The sequence below is a fragment of the Octopus sinensis genome, linkage group LG23 (genome assembly GCF_006345805.1).
Source record: "Octopus sinensis linkage group LG23, ASM634580v1, whole genome shotgun sequence".
Classification (NCBI taxonomy): Eukaryota; Metazoa; Mollusca; class Cephalopoda; order Octopoda; family Octopodidae; genus Octopus; species Octopus sinensis.
The window spans coordinates 21,236,948-21,261,379 of NC_043019.1; the positions used below are offsets into that span (position 1 = coordinate 21,236,948).

At 36.9% G+C, this 24,432-nt stretch overlaps 1 protein-coding gene and 1 long non-coding RNA gene across 5 annotated transcripts in view; one reads left to right on the plus strand and one right to left on the minus strand.

Moving 5' to 3' along the window:
- Window positions 1–24,432, plus strand: part of LOC115223367 (low-density lipoprotein receptor-related protein 1B) — a 262,355-nt gene that overhangs the window by 221,730 nt on the left and 16,193 nt on the right. For all 4 annotated transcript variants that reach the window (XM_029793862.2, XM_036512479.1, XM_029793861.2 and 1 more), the window contains 17 exons: window positions 779–898; window positions 1,477–1,587; window positions 2,082–2,195; window positions 3,095–3,208; window positions 4,442–4,582; window positions 5,773–5,895; window positions 6,685–6,816; window positions 8,335–8,423; window positions 10,337–10,480; window positions 12,699–12,901; window positions 13,358–13,581; window positions 14,845–15,024; window positions 16,938–17,133; window positions 18,186–18,296; window positions 19,747–19,851; window positions 21,503–21,642; window positions 22,433–22,669. In XM_029793862.2, coding sequence (XP_029649722.1) covers window positions 779–898; window positions 1,477–1,587; window positions 2,082–2,195; window positions 3,095–3,208; window positions 4,442–4,582; window positions 5,773–5,895; window positions 6,685–6,816; window positions 8,335–8,423; window positions 10,337–10,480; window positions 12,699–12,901; window positions 13,358–13,581; window positions 14,845–15,024; window positions 16,938–17,133; window positions 18,186–18,296; window positions 19,747–19,851; window positions 21,503–21,642; window positions 22,433–22,669 — 2,484 coding nt within the window. The remainder of the gene's footprint in view (window positions 1–778; window positions 899–1,476; window positions 1,588–2,081; window positions 2,196–3,094; window positions 3,209–4,441; window positions 4,583–5,772; window positions 5,896–6,684; window positions 6,817–8,334; window positions 8,424–10,336; window positions 10,481–12,698; window positions 12,902–13,357; window positions 13,582–14,844; window positions 15,025–16,937; window positions 17,134–18,185; window positions 18,297–19,746; window positions 19,852–21,502; window positions 21,643–22,432; window positions 22,670–24,432) is intronic.
- On the minus strand, window positions 892–24,334 carry LOC118767621. Its single transcript, XR_005003542.1, has 3 exons — window positions 24,325–24,334; window positions 19,513–19,528; window positions 892–1,054 (listed from the first exon to the last, which is right to left on the minus strand). It is a non-coding gene; the product is annotated as an uncharacterized LOC118767621 (long non-coding RNA).

Here is a 24,432-nt window from a genome sequence, read left to right on the forward strand (position 1 = left end):
GTGGCATCTTGGGCAAGTGTCTTCTGCTATAGCCCTGGGCCGACCAATGCCTTGTGAGTGGATTTGGTAGACGGAAACTGAAAGAAGCCTGTCGTATATATGTATATATATAAATATGTATGTGTGTCTGTGTTTGTCCCCCTAGCATTGCTTGACAACCGATGCTGGTGTGTTTACGTCCCCGTCACATAGCGGTTCGGCAAAAAGAGACCGATAGAATGAGTACTGGGTTTACAAAGAATAAGTCCGGGGTTGATTTGCTCGACTAAAAGGCGGTGCTCCAGCATGGCCGCAGTCAAATGACTGAAACAAGTAAAAGAGTAAAGAGTAAAACTAGATTTTTTTAACATCAAATGGCTATGGGTGTCCACCACAATAAGATAGTAATAAAAAGGGGCCCCCATAGTAAGAAAAAGGGTTGAGAATCATCTGTGTTAAATGATGATGAGAAGGAAGAGGAGGAGCAAGACAGTTTCCCAAACATGTCAAAGGAGGGCTGTAATCTGAAAAACTACCTCAGACCATGACAATTCCTCCAGTCTGTGCCAACATGGAGGGGACATAAAATGGTGGCAGTGGTGGCAATATTGGTGACAGTGATGATGATGGTTGGGGTGGTGGAAGTGGTAGTGGTTGTGATTGATTAATTGATTGACTGATTGATTGACAAACAAAATATAATCAGTCTTCAGTATTTTTGTGGGGTGCTTTTTGCCTAAAATGAATGCCAATTTTTCTTATGTATAAATTTCTTCTGTCTGTCTGTCCCTCTTTCTAGTTAACAATTGCCCAAATAATCTCTTCCGCTGCAACAATGGCAAGTGCATAAGTCAAAGTTTTGTGTGTGATGGTATGCCACACTGCAACGACAGCAGTGATGAAGCTCATTGTGCAACCCGTAAGTATATCCTCTCCTCATCTTATTCTTAATGTGCTTTCACTGCATTACCAAAACACAGCTGTGTGTGCCTTGGATATATGCTGTGATGCTTTTATTTTCACTGTATTGAATGTGCTTTATGTAGATGTGTGTGGTGCCTAGTAGTGCTATTTTCTGTATGTTACATAGATTTGTAAGTCCTGGTGTTTTGGTTAGGTACTTGTCTAAACATTTTTCAATCATACCTAATGCACCTGTTATTATAGGGATTGTTTGTCTTTAGGCTCCACATGCACGTTGCCTCTATATCCAGATCTTTGTATTTTGAGAGTTTCTCTTAGAGATACATTGTATTCTGTTGGTATTTATACATCGATTAGAAAGCAATTTTTTCTTGGTGATCTCTAACAACTATATCTGGCCTATTAGCCTTGATTTCTCTATCTGTGTGTATTGACATATACCAGAGTATGATTGCTTTGTCATTTTCTGAGCCCTTTTCTGGAGTGTGCCTATACCATATTTTTTCTATTGTCAGTCCATAGTGTTTGCATAGCTTCCAGTGTATATCGGTCTCCTTCTTCTTCTCTGTTTAGATTCCTGTGACACATTGTTCTCCTGCAATAACTCGGGCAGCTGCATTCCTCATGAGTGGGTCTGCGACGGCAATATAAACTGCGATAATGGATTTGATGAGCAAAATTGTGGTAGGTACCTTTTTCAAAATTTTTTATGTGTGTGTGTGTGTGTGTGTGTGTGTGTGGGAGGGTTTAGCCCTAGGTTGAGTACTGGGGTTGATGTAATCAACTAGCTCTTCCCATCAAAATTGCTAGCTGAGTTTTAAAATTTGAATGCGAGTATTGATGGGTCACATAAAACAAAAACAAAACATTCATTGTCTCTTTATTCCAAGGTTGATTCTGCCTATTTCTCCTTAAGAGGTCAATAGGATATGTATTAGACTGATACCAGTACTAATCAACTAAAACCTTTGAAATTAGTGCCCTAGTATGGCCAGAGTCCAATGATGACTAGAAAATAATAATAATAGTGATATGATATTTAATATATCTTTCTTTCTTTCCTTTTTTTATTATTGTTTTTATTTTTGTTTTTTGGGGGAAGGGTGCAGACCCCAAAAATAATAAAAATGATGAAATAATCCATAAATATTTCATTGTTTCTCTTTTTTTTGTGTCAGAATGCTCTGATGACCATTGGAAATGTAATAATGGGCAATGTATTCCTGTTTCTTGGAAATGTGATGGTGCCAAAGACTGTGAAGATGGATCCGATGAAACATTAATTACATGTAGTAAGTGATTTCAAAATTAATAAAAAATTCTATTATTATTATTTATGTTAACCTACCATCTTTATGCCTAATGAGAGAACTGCTTCAACCATGGAAAAAACACAAAAAAACCTGTTCAATTCTATCGCATGTCTATAACCTTATGATTGACAAACTCTCACCATATCTGTTTAAAAGGTTATTAATGGCCAATTCTTATAGTCCTTAGTTTTTGGGGATTTTTTTTTCCCTTTCATGTTGAACTTATGGACAGATCCAGGAAGATGTGGGATGAGGTGGTGAAATATGGAGGCGATGACAAGTAACTGAGACTTTTGACAATTTGCTGTGCTTGAGAGGGCAGGTCAAGCTAAGTGAAATTGTAGTTGTGGTCAGTGTTGGTAACACATGAAATGCAGCCACGCTGGTGATGTGTAAAAACCCTGTGCCATTGACAGTTGTTCATTGGATAACAATTGGGTTTGCACACATGATCGAACTGTGATTTCTAAGTGGCAAAATGCAAGATCGAATCCAATACTATACAGCCAGCAGTGTAATTTCTAAAGAAATATGCTTATATGAGAATTAACCAATGCTGGTTGAGTTTCTCTCAATCTCTTGAAATACTCCAGAAACCAGAGATGCGGTTTAACTGTATCAGTCCTAGTCGTCATTATCAGCATCATCATTTCAACTCTATTTTGGAAGGTGTTTCTGCCAGTCTAATGCCAGTTTTCTATTCTGGTGATACAGAAAGTAATTAGCAAGAAATTAGCTAAATGTGATGTTTTTTCATATGTTTTTTCACTGCATTGTTACACCAGATCAGTAACAAATAAAAACGCTTCTAAATAAACAGCATTTTTACACCATTTAAAGTATATTTTCATGGTTTTTTTTTTCTTTTTCTTTTTTAGCCAACACCACTTGTCAACCATCAGATTTCGCTTGCTCTGATAACATTTGTATCCGGAACATTGCTGTGTGTGATGGGGATATTGATTGTCCTGATGGATCGGATGAAGTAGGCTGTAAGTTAGAATATTAACTTTTTACCTGATGTTTTGACTTGATTTATTTAGTTGTTGTTTATGAAGTTAACCTCATCTGAAGTCTGGAACTGGACAGTGATGGGGTTTGTCTAAATAAGGTTGTTATTAAGTGGACCAAATAACTGTTATGTGTAGGTAATTAATTAACCCTTTAGCATTCAGATTATTCTGTCAAATATAATATTTATTCATCCATATTGTTTTAAGCTAATCATGCATTATTTCGTAGCTTTAAGTTTTCGATGTTGTTATCACCTGTTTTTAGATTGACATTATAGGTTTGTGTAAGATACCAAATCCGGGCAGTTTTAATAGAAAACAGGTAGATTATTTGGGCCGGATATGGCCGGTTTAAAAACTAAAGGGTTAAACTGTGCAATAAATATTTTTAGTTTCTCAAAATTTGAAACCACATGACCCAGTGGTCTCATGTACATAAAGTTGCAGGTCCTAAATGTCCTAAGTGTCCATGCTTGTTTTCAGACTTTTAATCATCCCTTTCACATGTTTTGAGTAATATAAAGCTTCCCTTTCATAAGTCCCAACTTATTCTGATGGTTTGAAAAATATTGGGAATGTGTATCGTATGTGATACACAGGACAAGCAAAGAGTTAATAGAAATAAAAGGAATGCAGTGAATAATGTAGTTCTAAATACATGAAAGTGAAAATTAAAAGAATATTAGACGTCATTGTAAGGTCTTTATTTATTAGCTGTGCTTGATGAGAGCTGATCTGGAGCTAAGCATCACTGTCTAACCTTTCAGCATATCTAACTGAAATATTCTGCCTGATTTATGTTCAAACCAGCCAGATCCAGCCACTCACACCTACCCTGTAATGTCATTCTAAAAATAAACAAACCGTTACTTAGCGGTTCGGCAAAATAGACCGATAGAATAAGTACTGGGCTTACAAAAGAATAAGTCCCAGGGTCGAGTTGCTCGATTAAAGGCGGTGCTCCAGCATGGCCGCAGTCAAATGACTGAAACAAGTAAAAGAATAAAAGAAAATCACATCATTGAAATGTTTAAGCTGTTAGAAGATGTATGATGAATTCGAAATAATGTAAATAAATATAAGTATGACATTTGACAATAATCTGAAGGGTTAGATGCATTAAGAAATACATGGTTTGTGTTTTTTTAAAAAATATTTTAAATTTATTTACTTTTCTTGTTTTGCTTCTTTTCTCTCTCATTTCTTGTACAGGTAATAAAGTGACACCACGTTACAACTGTAAGATTACAGATTTTAAATGTATCAACAGTTCCGGCTGTATTCCTATGGCACACATATGCAACACAGTCAAAGACTGCCTTGATGGTTCCGATGAGCTTGAAAGTATTTGTTGTAAGTGTCTGGGATTTTCTTTTTTTTTTTTGTTTTTTGTTCCTTAATTCTTTTGTCTCGACTTGATGTAGCTAAGAGGTTATTTGAAAAATTATTGTTTTAATTTAAATATTAGAAAGCATAGCTGTGAGAGAAATATAACCATGTTAGTACATTCTTTCTATGTTTTTGTTGTGTGAAAAAAAAGTGGTGGAGAGTCTTCCGACAGACTGTTTCACAATTTGTTAATTGCTCTTCAGAGATTACATGTATTCTTCACATCTTCAAAAGCATAGAGCCTACAGATCTGTTGACATGAAATCGTTGTTGGTTTCACTGATTGTAGCTCAGTACTGTTTCATATTAAGCACTCCGGATGTAAACATTGGCACACCCACATAACAGGCCTCTTCCTCCCACATTCACTCACAAGTCATTGGTGGGCCCAGGGCTGTACCTTAAACCCCATGCTTGCAAAGTGAACTTCTTAATCAACACAATCAAGCATTCTACAATTTATTTTATTTCTTTTATCTTTTAGTTTTTACTTGTTTTGGTTATTAAACTGTGGCCACGCTGAGCCACCACCTTAGAGAATTACTTATTTTTATTTTAAACTTGGTACTTATTCTATCAGTCTCTTTTGCCAAACCATTAAGTTACAGGGATGTAAACACACCAGCACTGGTTGATAAACAGTGGTGGGGGACAAACACATGCATGCACACACGCGTGCGCGACAGGTTTCTTTCAGTTTCCTTCTACCAAATCTACTCACAAGGCTTTGGTCAGCTTGAAGATTTATATAGTAGAAGACATTTGCCCAAGGTGCTGGTTGGGAAGCAATTCCCTGAGAACTACATTAAAGGTATGCCCCACGGTGAGCTGGCAGAAATGTTAGCACGCCGGGCGAAATGAGTTCAAATTCCGCCGAGGTCGACTTTGCCTATCATCCTTTCGGGGTCAATAAATTAAGTAGCAGTTATGCACTGGGGTCTTGTCGATCATATTAACTGGAACACTTGTCATCATAACCGATAGAGAGCCAAGATATCTTTATAAGAAATCAGTCTTATGATTGATTGATTGATTCTAGTTTCAGCTCATGAGCTGTGGCCATGCTGGGGCACCGCCATTATGTTAGTTGTTTCTTTTTTTTTTTTATTGCTCTCTATTGTTTCGTGTTTTTATTATTTTTTTTCCTCCCCCAGCTACTGCAGAAACTTGTTCCATATCCAATACCTGTGCTCAGATATGTGAGAAATACTCCGTTGGCTTCAAATGCAGTTGTAACACTGGAACTAAACTTGCCAATGATGGTGTCTCTTGCATAGGTATGTGAAATAAATTCCGTTTTTTAAATGCCATCTTCATTTTAAAGCATCGCCTTTTTTGTTGTCCATCCACCAACACCCCACTCTCCCACTATTAACTATGATTACTTCGCTGCCTTCACTTGTAAGCAAATATGACCCTTGCAGCTTGTATAATGCTTTTGATAATTGTTTAAATTACCTATTTAGCCATGAGTAAACCTTTCTTGGCCCTCTCACACTTGATCCAGTGCAACAGCAAAAGCTGGAGAGGAAGACACACACAGAAAGTAGGAAGCAGCAGCACTTGGCTGCCACACATTTTCAACTGAGCAGGCAGGAGCAACGTGAAATGATGTACCTTGCTCAAGAACACACTGTGCTGCTCAGTCCAGGAGCCGATTACCCTATCCCATGCTTCCCAAAAAGGGTCCATCTAAGATTTTGTTATCTGCAATAAATTGGTTATACTTCTACAATGCACAAAATATTTTAATAATTATTTTTATACAATTTCTAATAATATTTAATAATAAAAATACAATGTGAATTTTTAAACATCAAATGGCTTTGAATTTTGAGGGCCCATCTGAGTAAAATAGGAAACACTGATCAGAAGCGCTCAGGTAATCTTCCAGCCATATTTGCCTTACATGGAATCATTATCTTCAGTGAGCTCCATTGAATGGATTAAAAGACACCAAAGTGACATATCCCAACATGAAATCAGTGTCTTCACTTCCCTCATCACCCTCCACCTCCATCACCCATTTCCGTTGACATTCTCATTTTGACTTCTTTCAATTTCAGATGTAAATGAATGTCAACTGCATGGCTATTGTCCACAACTCTGCACCAACTTTTACGGTGGTTATAACTGTTCGTGTGAGAAAAACTTTGTTCCAATGTATGAAAACCACCGGTTTGAATGCAAGGCCAATGGTAAGAGTTTATTGCTTAACCCTTTAGCATTCAGATTGCTCTGTCAAATGTAATTCTTATTTATTCTCATTGTTTTTAAGTTGATCATATAATATCTTATCGCCTCAATAGTTAAATCATGTGATTGTTTATCTTTAGATAAGTGTTTTAAGAGTGCTGGTCCCACATAAAAAATACTGATAGTGGAGCCACGTAAAAAGCACCCAGTACACTCTGTAAAATAGTTGACATTAGGAAGGGCATCATCATTGTTTAACGTCCGTTTTCCGTGCTAGCACGGGTTGGATGGTTCGACCGGGGTCTGGGAAGCCAGGAGGCTCCAGTCTGATCTGGCAGTGTTTCTACAGCTGGATGCCCTTCCTGGTGCCAACCACTCCGTGAGTGTAGTGGGTGCTTTTTACGTGCCACCGGCCAGCTGTAGAAATCAAGCCAAAAGAGACTATGAAATCTGGTGTGGCCCCTGTCCTTACCAGTTCCTGTGAAGCCATTCAATCCATGCCAGCATGGAAAATGGATGTTAAATGCTAATAATGATGTGTCTATATAGTTGTGAGTAGACACCTTCTCAACCCTCCCATCCTTGACTCAGCAGAACATTAAAAACGTGACAACGGGAGGGTGAGATGGGATGGGTTGCACCAGTACTCAGCTGGTACTCATTTTCAGTTGAGTACACTGGTGCTGTGTGAAATGAAGTGTTTTGCTCAAGGACGCAGCACACTGCCCAGGACAGGGATTGAATCTACAATTTTATGATAGTAAGCTGCGTGCATTCACAAAGAAGAGGATAATAGACTGAATAAATTTATTTAAATTTATCATAAACTTTTGGTAACAGTCAGATATTATGGCAGTCAGGAATAACACAATAAGTAGGTGATAATTACAGATTAAACCAAATGAAATGTGGAAGACACTGGGACAAGATACCATGCAGTGATATTAAACCCAAAACTACATGTTTAGGAAGCATACCTCTTTACCATTCAGCTATGTCTGTGTCTGTTGCTTAATAATATTTTCTTCTAGCACAATCTTATCATCATCATCATCATCGTCATCATCGTTTAATGTCCGTTCTCCATGCTAGCATGGGTTGGACGGTTCGACCGAGGATCTGGGAAGCCAGAAGGCTGCACCAGACTCCAGTCTGATCTGGCAGTGTTTCTACAGCTGGATGCCCTTCCTAACGCCAACCACTCCGTGAGTGTAGTGGGTGCTTTCTACGTGCCACCGGTACAGGTGCCAGGCGAGGCTGGCAACGGCCACGATTGGATTGGTGCTTTTTACATGCCACCGGCACGGAAACCAGTCAAGGCAGTGCTGGCATCGGCCACGTTCGGATGGTGCTTTTTACGTGTCACCGGCACAGGGATCACAACTTGGTAACAATTCAAAATAGCCTTCAAATATGAAAACAAAAATCCTCTTTCCCCTGCTCCAGATGATCTTATTTGTAACAATGTAATGATTACCTTAATCTGATTTTAAATTTAATTCCTTCTCTTGTCCTTTTAGGCGAAGATGCTTTCTTATTGATAGCTGAAGAGAACACCCTTCATGTCAGTAGCCCATCGAGGGACATTGAGAAACTCAGGGTTTGGACAGTCAGTAACTGCTTTTAACTTTTATTTCTTTCCTTTTTTTATAATGTATTCATTGTTCAGTTTTTCTTCAAAACATTTTGACCTTCTTGTTTCCAGCATTTTGGTGGCCATGTAATTAAGGGTATTCGGCTCATGATTGTAAGGTCAGGAGTTTGAGACACCAAAGCACATCATGTCCTTCAGCAAGACACTTCACTTCACATGGCTCCAGATCACTCAGATGGCAAAAATGAGTTGTACTTGTAATTCAAAGGGCCGGCCTTGTCACATTCTGTGTCATGCTGAATCTCTCTGAGAACCATGTATCTGTGGAGTACTCAGCCACTTGTACATTAATTTCATAATCAAGCTGTTCCATTGATTTGATCAACTAGAAACCTCCTCATCATAACTGACAAAGAATCTGTCTCTTTGAAGTTCCTCTCAGTAAGATTGATGAATTCTTTAGAGCAGCATTTGGCGACTAAGATTCCTCAAGATGTTGTTAGAGGTTCTGTAAAATAATAGAAAGAAATAGATACAGTGTATGTAATTGAAACAGCATTAAATTAAAATAGTCTTCGGTGTACTGCACTTAAGGTATATACACCATTGAAAGGCATGATGCTTGACATTTGTCTGAGAGAAAATCTCTTCAAAGACATGTGTTAAAAACCCTATATATATATATATGTGTACACACACACATACATACATAAATATTGGGGCAAGGCAAACCCCTAAGAATACCAGATGCATTTTGGTCTTTTCAGGCCTTGTTATTGATGTGTACCTGTTTGTCACATGTCTAAATGAAGTTTGTTTCCTCTGATCTACAAGGAACAGATAAATAATTATACATTCACTGATATCGCAAAAAGTTTGCTGGACTTTATAAAGTTGGTGAATGCAATTAAAACAAAATTAAATTACAATAACCATCTGCAAAACATTTCAAGAAATGAACAAGGAAAGCAAAAGGAAAAGTCCCCTCAGCTAAATGGGTGGACTATTTGAAAGATGGGGAGAGGTGGTTTTCGACTGGGTATATATATATATATATATATATATATATATATATATATATTATGTGTGTGTACATATATATTTGTGTGTATTTGTTTGTCTCCCCCTCCCCCACTGCTTGACAACCAGACTTAAAAATATATATTAGGGTTTATTTGTTTGACTAAACTCTTCAAGAAAGTACCCCAGCATGGCCACAGTCCAATGACTGAAACTAATAAAAAGAAAGACTGTACCTAGGTGCAGGAGTGGCTGTGTGGTAAGTAGCTTGCTAACCAACCACATGGTTCAAGGTTCAGTCCCACTGTGTGGCATCTTGGGCAAGTGTCTTCTGCTATAGCCCCGGGCCGACCAATGCCTTGTGAGTGGATTTGGTAGACGGAAACTGAAAGAAGCCTGTCGTATATATGTGTGTATATATATATATATATATATATATATATATATATATGTGTGTGTATATGTGTTTGTGTGTCTGTGTTTGTCCCCCTAGCGTTGCTTGACAACCGATGCTGGTGTGTTTATGTTCCCGTCACTTAGCGGTTCGGCAAAAGAGACTGATAGAATAAGTACTGGGCTTACAAAGAATAAGTCCCGGGGTCGATTTGCTCGACTAAAGGTGGTGCTCCAGTATGGCCGCAGTCAAATGACTGAAACAAATAAAAGAGTAAAAGAAAGAAATGCTTACCTAGACACAAATAAACTCCATAAATCACATTATAATTTGTCAAATAAATACCCAAATCAATAACCCAACCTTCTCTGTCAAATGGATGATTGTCATGGCTTGTTTCACTTTCTGTTTCTGTTTTTCCCCTTCAAAAACTTTGACGAATTCCATTCAATCGAATATTTACACCGAAACTATTACGCTTATTTATTCCTATATTTATTTATTTATTTTCCAGCACAAAAAAGGAGAGAAAATCTCCAGTATTCAGCTCGACATCGATGCAAATGTCGTCTTCATGTTGCTGAATGGCGAGATTACTAAGATGGGTCTTCCTGTTGTTAACATCAAGAAAAGAGATACTTATCAGTCAAATATACAAGTGAGTTTGCTGTTCAATAAATGTCTAATAATATCAATAAACTCCTAAATGCATATTTGACATCATAAAGCACCAGTCAGAGACAGCAAAGAGTGAAGCCGACAGACTCCATGGCATGGCTAAGTCCTTTAGCATTTAGATTACTTTGTCGAATGTGATGTTTATTTATTCACATTGTTTTGAGTTAACCCTTTTAGCATTTACAGTATTTTGTCAAAAGTAATTGTTTTTTATTCACATTGTTTTGAATTAATCATGATGGTATTGTAGGGTTTGCGTAAGAGGCCAGATCTGGCCAGTTTGACCATAAAGCAGATGGAATACTTTGGCTGAATATGGCTAAAAGGATAATCATGCCCAAGAAAAGGCTATCAAATATTTGTTTGTACCTTTTATTAATTTTTTTTTACATAGGTGCAGGAATGGCTGTGTGGTAAGTAGGTTGCTTACCAACCACATGGTTCCGGGTTCGGTCCCACTGGGTGGCACCTTCGGGCAAGTGTCTTCTACTATAGCCTCGGGCCGACCAAAGCCTTGTGAGTGGATTTGGTAGACAGAAACTGAAAGAAGCCTGTTGTGTATATGTATATATATATATATATATATATATATATATATGTGTGTGTCTGTGTTTGTCCCCACAAAATCGCTTGACAACCGATGCTGGTGTGTTCATGTCCCCGTAACTTAGCGGTTCGGCAAAAGGGACCGATAGAATAAGTACTAGGCTTACAAAGAATAAGTCCTGTGGTCGATTTGCTCGACTAAAGGTGGTGCTCCAGCATGGCCGCAGTCAAATGACTGAAGCAAGTAAAAGAGTATATAGACTTATTTTGTCAGTAGATGTTTAAATAACAATAATTTGCAATTGTCATCATCATCGTTTAAACATCCCTGTTCTATGCCGGCTTAGGTTGGATGGTTTGACAAAATCTGATCGGTCCAGGACTGCTTTGTGCTCTAGTGTCTTGTTCTGGTGCCCTTCCTAACACCAACAACTTTCAAGCAGGTACCAACTGCTTCTTTGTGCTACCAGAACTAGTGAGGTCACCATACAGCCTGCAAGACTATGAACTAGAAGGGCTTTATACTAGGAAATGAAAGGTTAAAGTACAAGAGAAGAGGTCACATTTTCAATAAAAGCAGGAATATATATTGGTGTTGTATTATATTACCATGTTGCAGTAAATATATCAAATCGCATCTTGAAAATCTCCATCACTTTCACTATCAAAATACTATTCCTCATCATCATCATCGTTTAACGTCCGCTTTCCATGCTAGCATGGGTTGGACGGTTCATCCAAATACGACTCACTGTTATTTTCTTTTTTTTTTCTTATTTCTTTTATGTTTTGCAAGTTTGTAGTGTAAATCCTTCTAAGTTGTAACTTGCTTGTTGAAGCCATACCAGTAATTACAAAAACAAAATGGATCTCCATTTCAAATGTTGAAAAAAAAAAAAAGAAAAGAAAATGTTGAAAACGTTTTAGTATTTATAATTTTATTTAGATTGAAATTGCTTTATCTTGCATTTGCAAGAGTTTGATGATGTTGTGATGATGATGATGCGCATTATCTCGTATGTGAAATTACATCATTGTGTAAGTCTTATAGACTGGATCTGGCTGGTTTGAACATAGAACAGAATATTTGGAAGTACTTGGTTCAAATCCTAAAGGATTAAACTACATATCTAGAAATTGGTACTTTTTATGTCTAAAAGAGTCTATTTATATCATCATCATCATCATTTAACGTCCGCTTTCCATGCTAGCATGGGTTGGACGGTGCAACTGGGGTCTGGGAAGCCCGAAGGCTGCACCAGGCTCCAGTCTGATCTGGCAATGTTTCTACGGCTGGATTGTCAGATCAGACTGGGCCTGGTGCTGCCTTCGGGCTTCCCAGACCCCAGTTGCACCGTCCAACCCATGCTAGCATGGAAAGCGGACGTTTAATGATGATGATGATGATGATATAAATAGACTCTATAAAATTAGTGTGTTATAGAGGGCACTAGCAGTACAGACAAAATATTAAATATCTAACGGTGGCAAAAATACACATTATTACTACACATTCCTCTCATCACTCATGCTTCTCACTCTGTGAAGAGACCAGTGAACAGACACACCTCATACTCTCACAGTGAGCGGGCCCTTTAATGTGTGTCTCATTCTTTCTCTTATTCGCTCTCTCTTTCTCTCTCACATACTAGGATGTTAAACCTGTTACCTTGAAATTCTACAGACCAGTTGAACCAGTTGATCTTGCCATAGACTGGGTTGATAAACACATCTACTGGACTGACCATGCTGTTCGAGGGATCCGCATGGCTGATTATAATGGTACCTACATGCATACCTTTACCAGAAGCAGATACTTGAGTCCTTATGCCATTGCTGTTGATCCAATACACAAGTAAGTCACCCATTTCTGATTTTTTTCTTTTCTAATGGTTAATTATTTATTTATTACGGAGATGTACTCGCATAGCAAGTGACCTGATCTGAGATCGTGTGCTGGAACGAAAACAATTGCAGCGTGGTAGGTGTTTGTAAGCCATTTAAGAAACACACAAAAGCCGTTCGATTCACTTCAACATTTAAGTTTAATTTGTCAAAATATTTTCGTCGCTAAAATCCGCGACCTGTTCACTGACAAAAATCCATGCAGCACAAATTTTTGTCAGTGAACAGGTCGCGGATTTTAGCGACGAAAATATTTTGACAAATTAAACTTAAATGTTGAAGTGAATCGAACGGCTTTTGTGTGTTTCTTAAATGGCTTACAAACACCTTCCACGCTGCAATTATTTATTTATTTTAGATTGAATTAATGGATGGCTTTCTATTTTTTCTTTCTTTTTCCCCTTAGGAAAATATTTTGGACTAACCACGACCATTTTCCTCAGATTGAAAGTTGTGACCTGGATGGACATAATCGTAAAGTTTTGGTTTACAAGAATATTAAGCGTCCTTCAGGTCTGGCTTTAGACATTCCTAATCGCCGACTCTACTGGGCCGACATAGCAACTAAGACAATCGGAACCGTGGACATTGATGGCAATGATCAACAGCAAGTTGCAAAATTCATTCAAGGTAAAAAGACAGCTTTTTTGGGGTGGGGTGTATTATCCTGTCTTTATTTTATGTTATTAAATTGGTGTTTGGGACAGAAATGAACTTTGTTTTAGAAATGATTAAATAAGATTACTTTAAAATAAAAGGTTTTTGCATCCCAGAAATACAGGTGGTTGTCTCAAATGGATTGGTATCAAAAAAAGTTAAATAAAAAATAAAACAATATGGTTTGTAAAAGTAACTATGGTTTACATAGGCATAGATTTAATAAAGTTTGCAACTCTATATTGTGTGCTTATAGCACAAGTAGGGTTTGGCTCAATGTATTCCTAAACCCTTTAAACTTCTCTCGGATCAAGATGTATTATGACTCACTTCTTTCATATTACATTTTGTAAACAATTTAGTCATCATTATTTTAACAGATTTCCAGTGAATCTCCAACTGGTTCACTGCATTTAAAATGATTAAAAATAACATTGGTACCAATCCAGTAGAACAATTACCATCAGGTATTTTTGTTCAAAAGTACCAGTTTTGTCATCGTCACTGAAAGATATATGCCAGCTCTATGGACTGCCCTCTGTGGTCATCATGTCTTAGCAATCTCAGAAGGTCTCCAAATGCCATGTGCATTATCCCTTCTTCCAAACCCAGCAAGAAAAAAAAAGTTGCAGTCTTGTACATTTACTTACTGATTCATTCATCCTTATTATGACAAGTAGAGTGAAGAATATATTTCGCTAATGAGGTCAGAACAAGTTTAAAACATTTACGGTTAGTGATATCTGTGTTTGCCAGGAAATTAAAAACATTTAACAGCTTATCAAATATTTGGGGTTTAATTTTCACTTCATGTTATTTTAAATTAATTTTTGTTTTGTTTGTATTAATGCTCCAAGAGAAATATAACTTTTGTTGCTGCTAGTTATGCAAGGACTTACTCTTCCTTGTACCATATATACAAACAATTTGACTCCTACGATGTACTTAAAAAGTTTTTTGCCTGGATTTTAATTTATGTTGTGTCAAGATTAATCAGCCGAAATTGCGAGGATGATCCAGTTCTTGACTGAAGATTGAAGGCTTCGAATGTCCTGTCCGTGTTTTTTGCATTGTCTTCTAAATGTTTTGCGTTCTTGTCCCAGTTTGTATTTTTTTAATACATACATACATACATATATATATATGTCTCTGTGTGTGTGTGTGTGCATGCGTGTATGATCCTTACATACTTGTACATATATACATATGTGTAAAAATATGATCTTTTGATTCCAGTTGCTGGTGGACCTTACAAACTTGATGTCTTTGAAAATCACATTTATGTTGTGATGAGTCAGAATCTAAACGTCATAAAAATGGACAAGTTTTCAACGGGCAACCCAAAGACTGTTCTACGTAAAGACATGATGTTTATTGGAGATATTAAAGTTGTCCAACAATTCAAGCAAAGAGTTGGTGAGTTCTAGTTGTTATTGGTGTTGTTATTGATGTTCTTGTTGTTGCTGTTGTTTAGCCCTAGGTCAGGGTTGATTGATGCAAACCCATGATCAAATCCATTTCAGTTGTCACATCACCAATACTTCATATTGTTCTAAGACCATAGCAAAATTTTTCCCAAGAATGTTTTCTGCAGGAAGAACATATAGTTAAGTGCTGGTTACCAGGTTAAGTTTGGTAACCTGCACATAACTTATAAAATCTGCATCAACGTATCTTGCCTGACCCATCCAACCATAGAAAAGGAAATCAATCAGTGTGGTACGGTACCTGGTTACGCTAGCAGACTCACTCACAAGTGATAACTGATCCTTGTTAATAATCTGAAGTAGATTGATAATGGAATTAATTTGTAATTTAAACGAGTCTACTCTGAACCAATGGCCAAAACTTATTCAGGTTTCTGAGGTGTTTTGAGGCAACCGGAAATTTAAGATTCCTCTCCAGGTATGACACCAATCCATTGCAGGGTTCAACATCTCCCCGTCTACCACTGCTATTCATTTTCTGCTGTGTGGACTGCAGCAATAAAGGGACATGAAATGTCTTACTCAAGGACATGGTGTGTAACCTAATCCAAGAATTGAACCAAGGATCTGATGATTCATGAGCTCAGCACCCTAACCACAAGGTTGAGTGCCTTCACTTGTAATCTACTACTACTACTGCTACTACTACTACTACTACTAATAATAATAATAATTAATAATAATAATTAATAAATAATAATTTATAAATAATAATAATAATAATAATTAATAAATAATAATTTATAAATAATAATAATAATTAATAAATAATAATTTATAAATAATAATAATAATTTATAAATAATAATAATTTATAATTAATAATAATAATTTATAAATAATAATAATTTATAATTAATAATAATAATTTATAATTAATAATAATAATTTATAATTAATAAATAATAATAATAATTTATAAATAATAATAATAATTTATAATTAATAATAATAATTTATAATTAATAATAATAATTTATAATTAATAATAATAATTTATAATTAATAAATAATAATAATAATTTATAAATAATAATAATAATTTATAAATAATAATAATAATTTATAATTAATAATAATAATTTATAATTAATAATAATAATAATAATAATTAATAATAATAATAATAATAATTAATAAATTATAATAATAATAATTTATAATAATTAATGATAATAATTAATAATAAATAATAATAATGATGGACTCTCCTATCAAAGATGACGTATGAGTGTTCAGCTCTTGCCAAACGACCTGCACAAATGATTTGTTTATAGTGATTGAATGTATGTGTTGTTCATTAGCTCACTCCTTCCATCAAATTGACGGTGCCCAAACAGGTGCATGGTGTCAGGTGTCAAAAGTGGTCGCAGAGTAACGAGAAATGAAGTGTTTTGCTCAAAAGCACAATGCACCAACCAGTCTAGGAAATGAAACAGTGATCTCGCAATCATGTGTGCCACACCCTAACTACCAGGCCATGCGTTCTCATAATAATAATAATCCTTTTTACTAAAGGTACAAGGCCTGAAATTTGTAGGGAGGAGTAAATCAAATACATTGACCCCAGTACTCAACTGGTACTTATTTTATCCACCCCGAAACGATGAAAGGCAAAGTGAACTACAGCAGAATTTGAACTCAGAATACTGCTAAGCATTTCGCCCTGTGTGCTTACAATTCTGCCAGTTCGCTGCCTTCAATAATAATAATGATAATAATAATAATTCAAAAATTATAGAGACTGGCTTCTAAATTTGTTCTTGTTTGTTTTATTTTTGTTTTTCCCCATTCGTTAATCAAATCTTAATTATGATTTTTTTTTTTTAAATTTGGTTTTAGTGAAATCCAAATGCAAGAAAAACACTTGTAAAAAATACGAAATGTGTGTCACAAATCCTGATCAGTCGACAGCTTGCATCTGTGCCGATTCGCATCTATCAAGGAATGGAATCTGCTTCCGAAAGCCCATCTCGAGCTGTATGTTTGATGCCGATTGCTTTAATAATGGAACGTGTGATGAGAATTTCAAGTGTATGTAAGTAGGATCATACAAATTTTTCACCTGACTGATCATCATCATCATCATCATTTAGCGTCTGTTTTCCATGCTAGCATGGGTTGGACGGTTTAACTGGGGTCTGTGAAGCCGGAAGGCTTCATCAGGCCCAGTCAGATTTAGCAGTGTTTCTACGGCTGGATGCTCTTCCTAACGCCAACCACTCCGCGAGTGTAGTGGGTGTTTTTTACGTGCCACCTGCACAGGTGCCAGACAGAGCTGGCACAACGGCCACGAACGGATGGTGCTTTTATGTGTCACCGGCACGGGGCCAGGCGATGCTGGCAACGGACACGAACGGATGGTGCTTTTACGTGCCACTGGAAAATCTTGCAGTTTATACATTGTCTTTTTTATTGCTTTTGTAGTTTTTTTTTTTTGTTTTCAAGTAATGGGCTGCAAGGGACTTTAGTCATGTGATTATTAACCCCTATTCAGTTTGATCCTTTTTTTATGTGTTCTCTGTGTATTGAAATGCATTGTTATTGATATAATGGAACACAACTGGACATGCTGGTTTTCACTGGAAAACATAAACACAAGCACACACACACAACTGGTTTCTAGCACTGCTGCAGAAGACATTTGTCCAAAGTGTCACACTGTTGAATCAAATCTGGAACCAAATGGTTAACCCTGTTATATACAGTACATTTATAGACAGAAGAATGAGAATTGACCAGACAAACTGGTTTCCATCCTGTGTTGGGATTTTGTCACTGGTTAAGTACACCCTTTGACTCTCCACAGAGACAGCTTTTCAACCCATTACTGCTAAGAAATTATATAAATCGAATAGACTAATTTGCACTTGGACACAAGCCTTGGGCTTGATCAACTTTGGTTGGATCACCAAGACAAAAATGGGCATTAACAAAAGCCAAAACCACTCAGTGATTCCAGGATACAACATTGATGGTGTGTCCAAGAATTGCATCCTTCAGCTGTATAAAGAATTCTTTTTCGTTTTTATAATTACATCCAAACTGTGTGGAATTTCATTAAAATTTTTGCATTACTTTCTTCCCCAGATGTAATCCCTCATACAATGGGAGCCACTGTCAGAATTATCGCTGCCAAAATGTCTGTTATAATGGTAAATGTATTGACCCAATGAGCAGTAATGAAGAACCGACTTGCAGGTAACACCTTTGTTTTCACACACACACGCACACATAAAGTCTCTCTCCCTCTCTCCTATTTGTTAGTCTCTCTCTCTCTCTCTCTCTCTCATCAGAGCTGTAGCAAGACTGCAGCTACCAGCGCAAAAACTGTCCAAGAAACACTGTATGACATAATGGTGCCTCTGCAGCTCCATCCAGTGAGACATGGTCCGCAGACCTGTTAGAAATAGCAACCAAATCTCATAAATGTAAAAGGTCATAATTGTCCACTTTGCGATTTAGTGTTCTCATTAAGTGGGGTTCCAACACATGAAGGTCTACAATCAATGATGTGACAGCATGACCAACTGCCCTCTTTTGTATATCAGATGAATTATTTCCCATTTTAAAGACAATAGGTGTGATTAGAGGGAGATTTGGTTGCTATTTCTAACAGATTTACTGACCAGTGTTTTACTTCTGCTTTTCTATGCTGGCATGGGTTGGATGGGTGGTTTTTTTTATCTGAAGCAGTGGTTTACAGCCAGATATCCTTCCTGTTGCCAACTGTTTTAGTCTCTCCTTAGGAAATGCTGGACATGGCATGTCTCTGTATTTCTTCTCACTCTGGAATGTACATTCAATATGAATGAGTATATTTCTACATTCATAACACTTATTGATCTTCTTTAGCCCCAGATCAGCTCTGATTCAGCAGACCTACGATCTAAGGTATTCCAGCCATGACCATCCCACATTATACTTTTTCAAGGACAAACATCCAGCATCACCTTCTGTTATTTTAATAGATGAAGGAAACTTTGATGTTATTTCTATCAAGTTGCATGATCATGTTAGAAGCTTCATCATCATCATCATCATGATTTAACGTCCACATTCCATGCTGGCCATGGGCTGGACAGTTTGACAGGAACTGATGGGTCCAAGAACTGCATCATGCCCCAGTGTCTACTTCAACATGGTTTCTGTAATTGGATGCATTTCCTAATGCCAACCACATTACAGAATGTAATGGGTGCTTTTCCCTTGCTACCAGGACTATTCTGGTCGCCATGTAGCTTGCAAGACTACAACCCCTAAAAGGTAGGGAGTCATTTTTATGTTAGGAGATGAGGAGTTAGGCTATGAGTGTGTGGGGCAGAGCAAGCTCTTTCAGAAGAGCAGCTTCTTTACATTTATTATAGGGGAGAGCAAATGAAGGGACGTAGTTGATGTTTTTTTTCATTAGCTTGACTCTTATTAATATTTAACTCTTTAGCATTCAATCTGGCCGTATTCAGTTCAGATATTCAACTGATCAGATCCCACCTCTCACACCTATCCTACAATGTCATTCTAAAAATATACAAACATACTGTTGAAATCTTGAAGCGACAAGATAAATTCAAAACAATGTGAATAAATAAGCAATACATTTAAGGAAGAAATCTGAATGCTAAAGGAATGATTGAATCTTTTATATTACCAGCTGTCTGCCTGGGTACTCTGGGGCCCGCTGTGAACACTACATTTGCACAAATTATTGCCTCAATGGTGGTACTTGTATTCCCGACAATAATGAAAGAAGATGCAAGTAAGTACCTTAAATTTTTATTTTTTCATTTTTATAACTGTTTTCAGTCTTTTGGGGGTGACGACCAAGCTGAAGCACTGTTTTGATTATTATTGAATCCCAGTCCTTATATATTGTCAATTTCTATTTATCAACTGATTAAGTCCACCTTGGTATAAATGTGATGCGATTCAAACTCTAACTAAATACCACAAGGTGTATAACATTTCTGAATGCTCTAATTTAACAACCTTGCTGATTTTTTTTTTGTGTGGTTTTACTTCCATTTTTCCATACAAGCATGGGTTAGATGAATATATAAATATATATCTATATAAATAAAATTCTGTCTGTCTATCTGGGAGCCATGTATCTCAGTCTATATTTACTCTACATAGACATATTATACCTTTTTGGAATTAGGATGATCCCAGGATTGAAAATCTGACCTTCATTTGGTTCTTGAACATCCAGCATTAGGATCTTATGTAAGAGCATTTAGGCTGCTATATCTAGCAGATAAAGCAACTGTGAGAGGTTTCAAATGTTTTACAAGAGTTATCTCCCTTAGCTATAATATCAATAATAATAAATACAACATTGTGTCAGAAAACTAACCAAAATTTTTTGAATTTAATACCAAAACCTTGTGACAGTTACCTCCGTTACCTACAGTAATAAATGCAACATTCTGTCTGTCAACCAAGAATGTTATTCATCCTGCTGCTTTGCAGCGATCTCCAAATGTCACAGTGATACAAAATTCTCCAAACGTGATACTCTGTGATATAAATCTGAGATGATAGGATACCAATAAATATTTTATTATTATTGCACTTTTCAGTTTTGGGTTGAAGGCCCAATTAGCCTTTCACAGGCACTAGCTTAAAAGCCTACACAGAGTACAGCTTTTAAGCTAGTGTATATATATATATATATATATAGGAAGAGTTTACGAAAAAAACAAGACGAAGACAGGTGGTGTACAAAACAAACAGATGTATTAGTATAACGCTCAGGAATAGAAAGTCTTTTACGTTTCGAGCCTACGCTTTTCTACAGAAAGGGACACAGCAAAAACAAGGAGAGAAAAAAATTTGTGTAGTGGCTAACGATCTATCATGGCGACTGATATATATATATATCCGAGATTATATGGTTGTGTATAGAAGAATATATTAATTAATGAAATTGAAATTTTAGTTTGATTTTCACATTTTATTATTTACAATTTTACAGTATTATAATAATAGAATATTATATATTTTTTATGATAAAACTAGGTCTTTCATGTGTTACACAATTATCAGGTTTATACAATATTAGTAGTGACAGTCATGTTCTACAATTGACAACTGTGGAACAGCAATGGAGGACAAACACAGGCACAAAGACACACACACATAAACAATGGCCTTCTTTCAGTTTCCATCTACCAAATCCACTCACAAAGCTTTAGATGGTTCAAGTCTATAGCAGAAGACACTTACCCAAGGTGCAGTGGGACTGAACCTGGAACCATGTGGTGTATGGTCAGGAAGCAAGCTTCTTATCACATAGCGACACCTGCATCTATACGAAAAAACTATTAAAAAAAAAAAAACCTTGTACCTTTGCATCCTTTTTTCCCTGCTCTTATTGACACATTCCATTTTCATCATTTTATTTTCAGCTGTCATCCTGACTATAACGGCAGCCGATGTGAGAACTTACGTAACAACGACTGGTGTACCAAGTATTGTTTAAATAAAGGTGCCTGTGAAAAGGATAGATTTAATAATACTGTTTGTCGATGTCAAGAAGGATTTACAGGTAACTTGCTCCTACTTCTCTCTCTCTCTCTCTCCATATTGTTATAAAATGTGAGTCTGGTGGTGAGGGAGGTAAACCTTTTGATATTTATATTTTAATTCTTTAACCTTTTAACCAACCATATTTGGCTCAATTATTCTTCCTGTTTTATGTCCAAACCAGCCAGATCCGGACTCTCACATTTACCCTACTGTATCATTCTAAAAATATACAGTCCCATCATTAAAAGGCACCATTCGAGCATGATCGTTACCAGCGTCACCTTACTGGCACTCGAGCCCTGTGCTAGTAGGGTATAAAGAGCACCATCCGAGCGTGATCGTTGCCAGAGCGGCTATCTGGCCTACGTGCCGGTTGCACATAAAAGACACCATTCGAGCGTGATCGTTACCAGCATTGCCTTACTGGCACCTGTGCCGGTGGCAGGTGTAAAAGATACGAGCGAGGGCATTGCCAGTACTGCCTGACTGGCACGTAAAAGCACCCACTACACTCTCGGAGTGGTTGGTGTTAAGAAGGGCATCCAGCTGTAGAAACTCTGCCAGATCAAGATTGAAGCCTGGTGCAGCCATCTGGTTTGCCAGCCCCCAGTCATTCGTCCAACCCATGCTAGCATGGAAAGCGGATGTTAAACGATGATGATGATGAGATAATGCATGATTAATTCAAAGCAATATGAGTAAATAAGAAGTACATTTGACAGACTAACCTGAATGCTAAAGGGTTGAAACTTTGAACAATATTTTTAAGAGGCACAAATAATCTGTTGTTGAAAATTTTTTTTCCTTAGGCCATCGCTGTGAACAGTGTGAGTCCATCCACTGCCAACCTCTTGAGACGTGTGAAAAAGACTCGAATGGTAAATTCACTTGCGTAGAAGCAATAGACAAACCTTTACGTGAAGACTGCAATAAGCGCTGTCCAAATGCTATTGCCTGTTCTGTTGTCCATAAGAAGCTGATTTGCCACTGTCCAAATGGGCCCTGTAAACAGTTACCCTGTAACAAAATTACTTGCCCAAGCAAAGGTAAAAGTTATTTTTATTTTATTTGAAAATTTTTGATGGGAGTTTTTTGTTTAAATTATTATTCTTGTTTAAAATGGTTAGTTTACTGAACTGACTGACTGACTGAGTGTGTGTGTGGGTGGGCGGGTGGCTAGTCCACATTATTCTGAAAGGTGCATAAGGCCAGTTTCTCTGATGCATATAGTCCTCCCTGGATGGAACTCTGGTCTTTTGCAGGATTATTCATTTTTACCAGCAGAGTGGAATGGAGCAATCTGAAATGAAATGTTTTGCTCAAGAACACAACACAATGCACTGCCCAGTCCAGGAATCAAAACCACAATCTTACAATTATGAGTCCAACACCCCAAACCATGTGTGTGTGTATAATATGCAGTTTTTGTTGTAGAATTTTACCTTTTATTTAAGCTTTGCTGGTTTTTGTGAGTCTTTTCAATTAATATTGTACACATTGAGGGTGTATAATTGTACAAATATAAACTTTAGCAGCATGTTTTGAGTAAATGATGCAGTGAAGGTAACAGATATTGGATTTAGTTTTAGCTTTATATACATGCAAATATGTACACATACAGATACACATACACTCGTATACAAATCTTGCTTTAACGTCCACTTTTCCCTTGTTGTTTGGAGAAGGGCTTATATGTAACAATGGGTGGGGCAACTACATTTTGAAACTTCACAAATGCTAAATATTCAGTTTTATACTTAATTTACTTGTGACAAATTGTATGGAAAGGGTTTAATTGAATATAATAAACATTCTTCTTTACTGGCGCTTCAGTCGATCTGATCAACGAAACAGCCTGTTAATGAAATTAACTTGCAAGTGGTTGAGCACTCTACAGATATGCGTACCCTTAACGTAGTTCTCAGGGAGATTTAGATGTGTCATGGCTGACCCTTTTGAATTACAGGTACGCCTCATTTTTCCAGGTGAGCGAACTGGAACAACACGAAATAAAGTGTCTTGCTCAAAGGATACAATGCACCACCAGGAATTGAACTCACGACCTTATAATCATGAGCCAAACCACTAAGTCACGTGTCTTCAAATTGTTCTTTATCATTTGATAAATAAATATAATTCATCTCCTAGTATAAAGCCACCTCTCTCTCTGCTACAGCTTCATTCATTTGAAGGGAATCTTGGTGTTGCATGCTGTGTGGTGACATCGCTAGTGCTGGTGACACGAAAACAGCATCCAGTATATGCTGTAAACTGGTTGGCGTTAGGAAGGGCATCCAGACATAGAAATAATACCAGATCGGACACTGGAGCACCATGCAGTCTTTAGAGGATTTGTCAGATCTTGTCAGACTGCATAGTGGGATTGGACCCAAAATCTAATCTTAAGCAACCATTCAAATGTAGAATTTATAACAATATCTCTACCAATGTATTTTCTACTGTAGTTTCAAGTTGATCAATGTTTTGAGACTGGAACTGGATCAGCTGAAATTATGTGGAAGCCCATTGTATATGGCAAAAATACAGAAAGCACCAGTTTCATGGGACTTGCCAGACACCTGATTCTGTGTTCCTTAACTGCAAAATCTAACTTAGCAGTTTGATATGTAGAGAGATCAATAAAATACGTATGAAATTGAAGAGAGTTCTGGGTCTTTTGTTGGACATAATTCACTAAAACTCGAGGGCAGCACTCCAGTATGGCCACAGTCCAATGACTAAAAGCAGTAAAAAGATTCTATAAAAATAATGTTTGGGTTTTCCATGAATTTGGCAGTTTTATTAATAA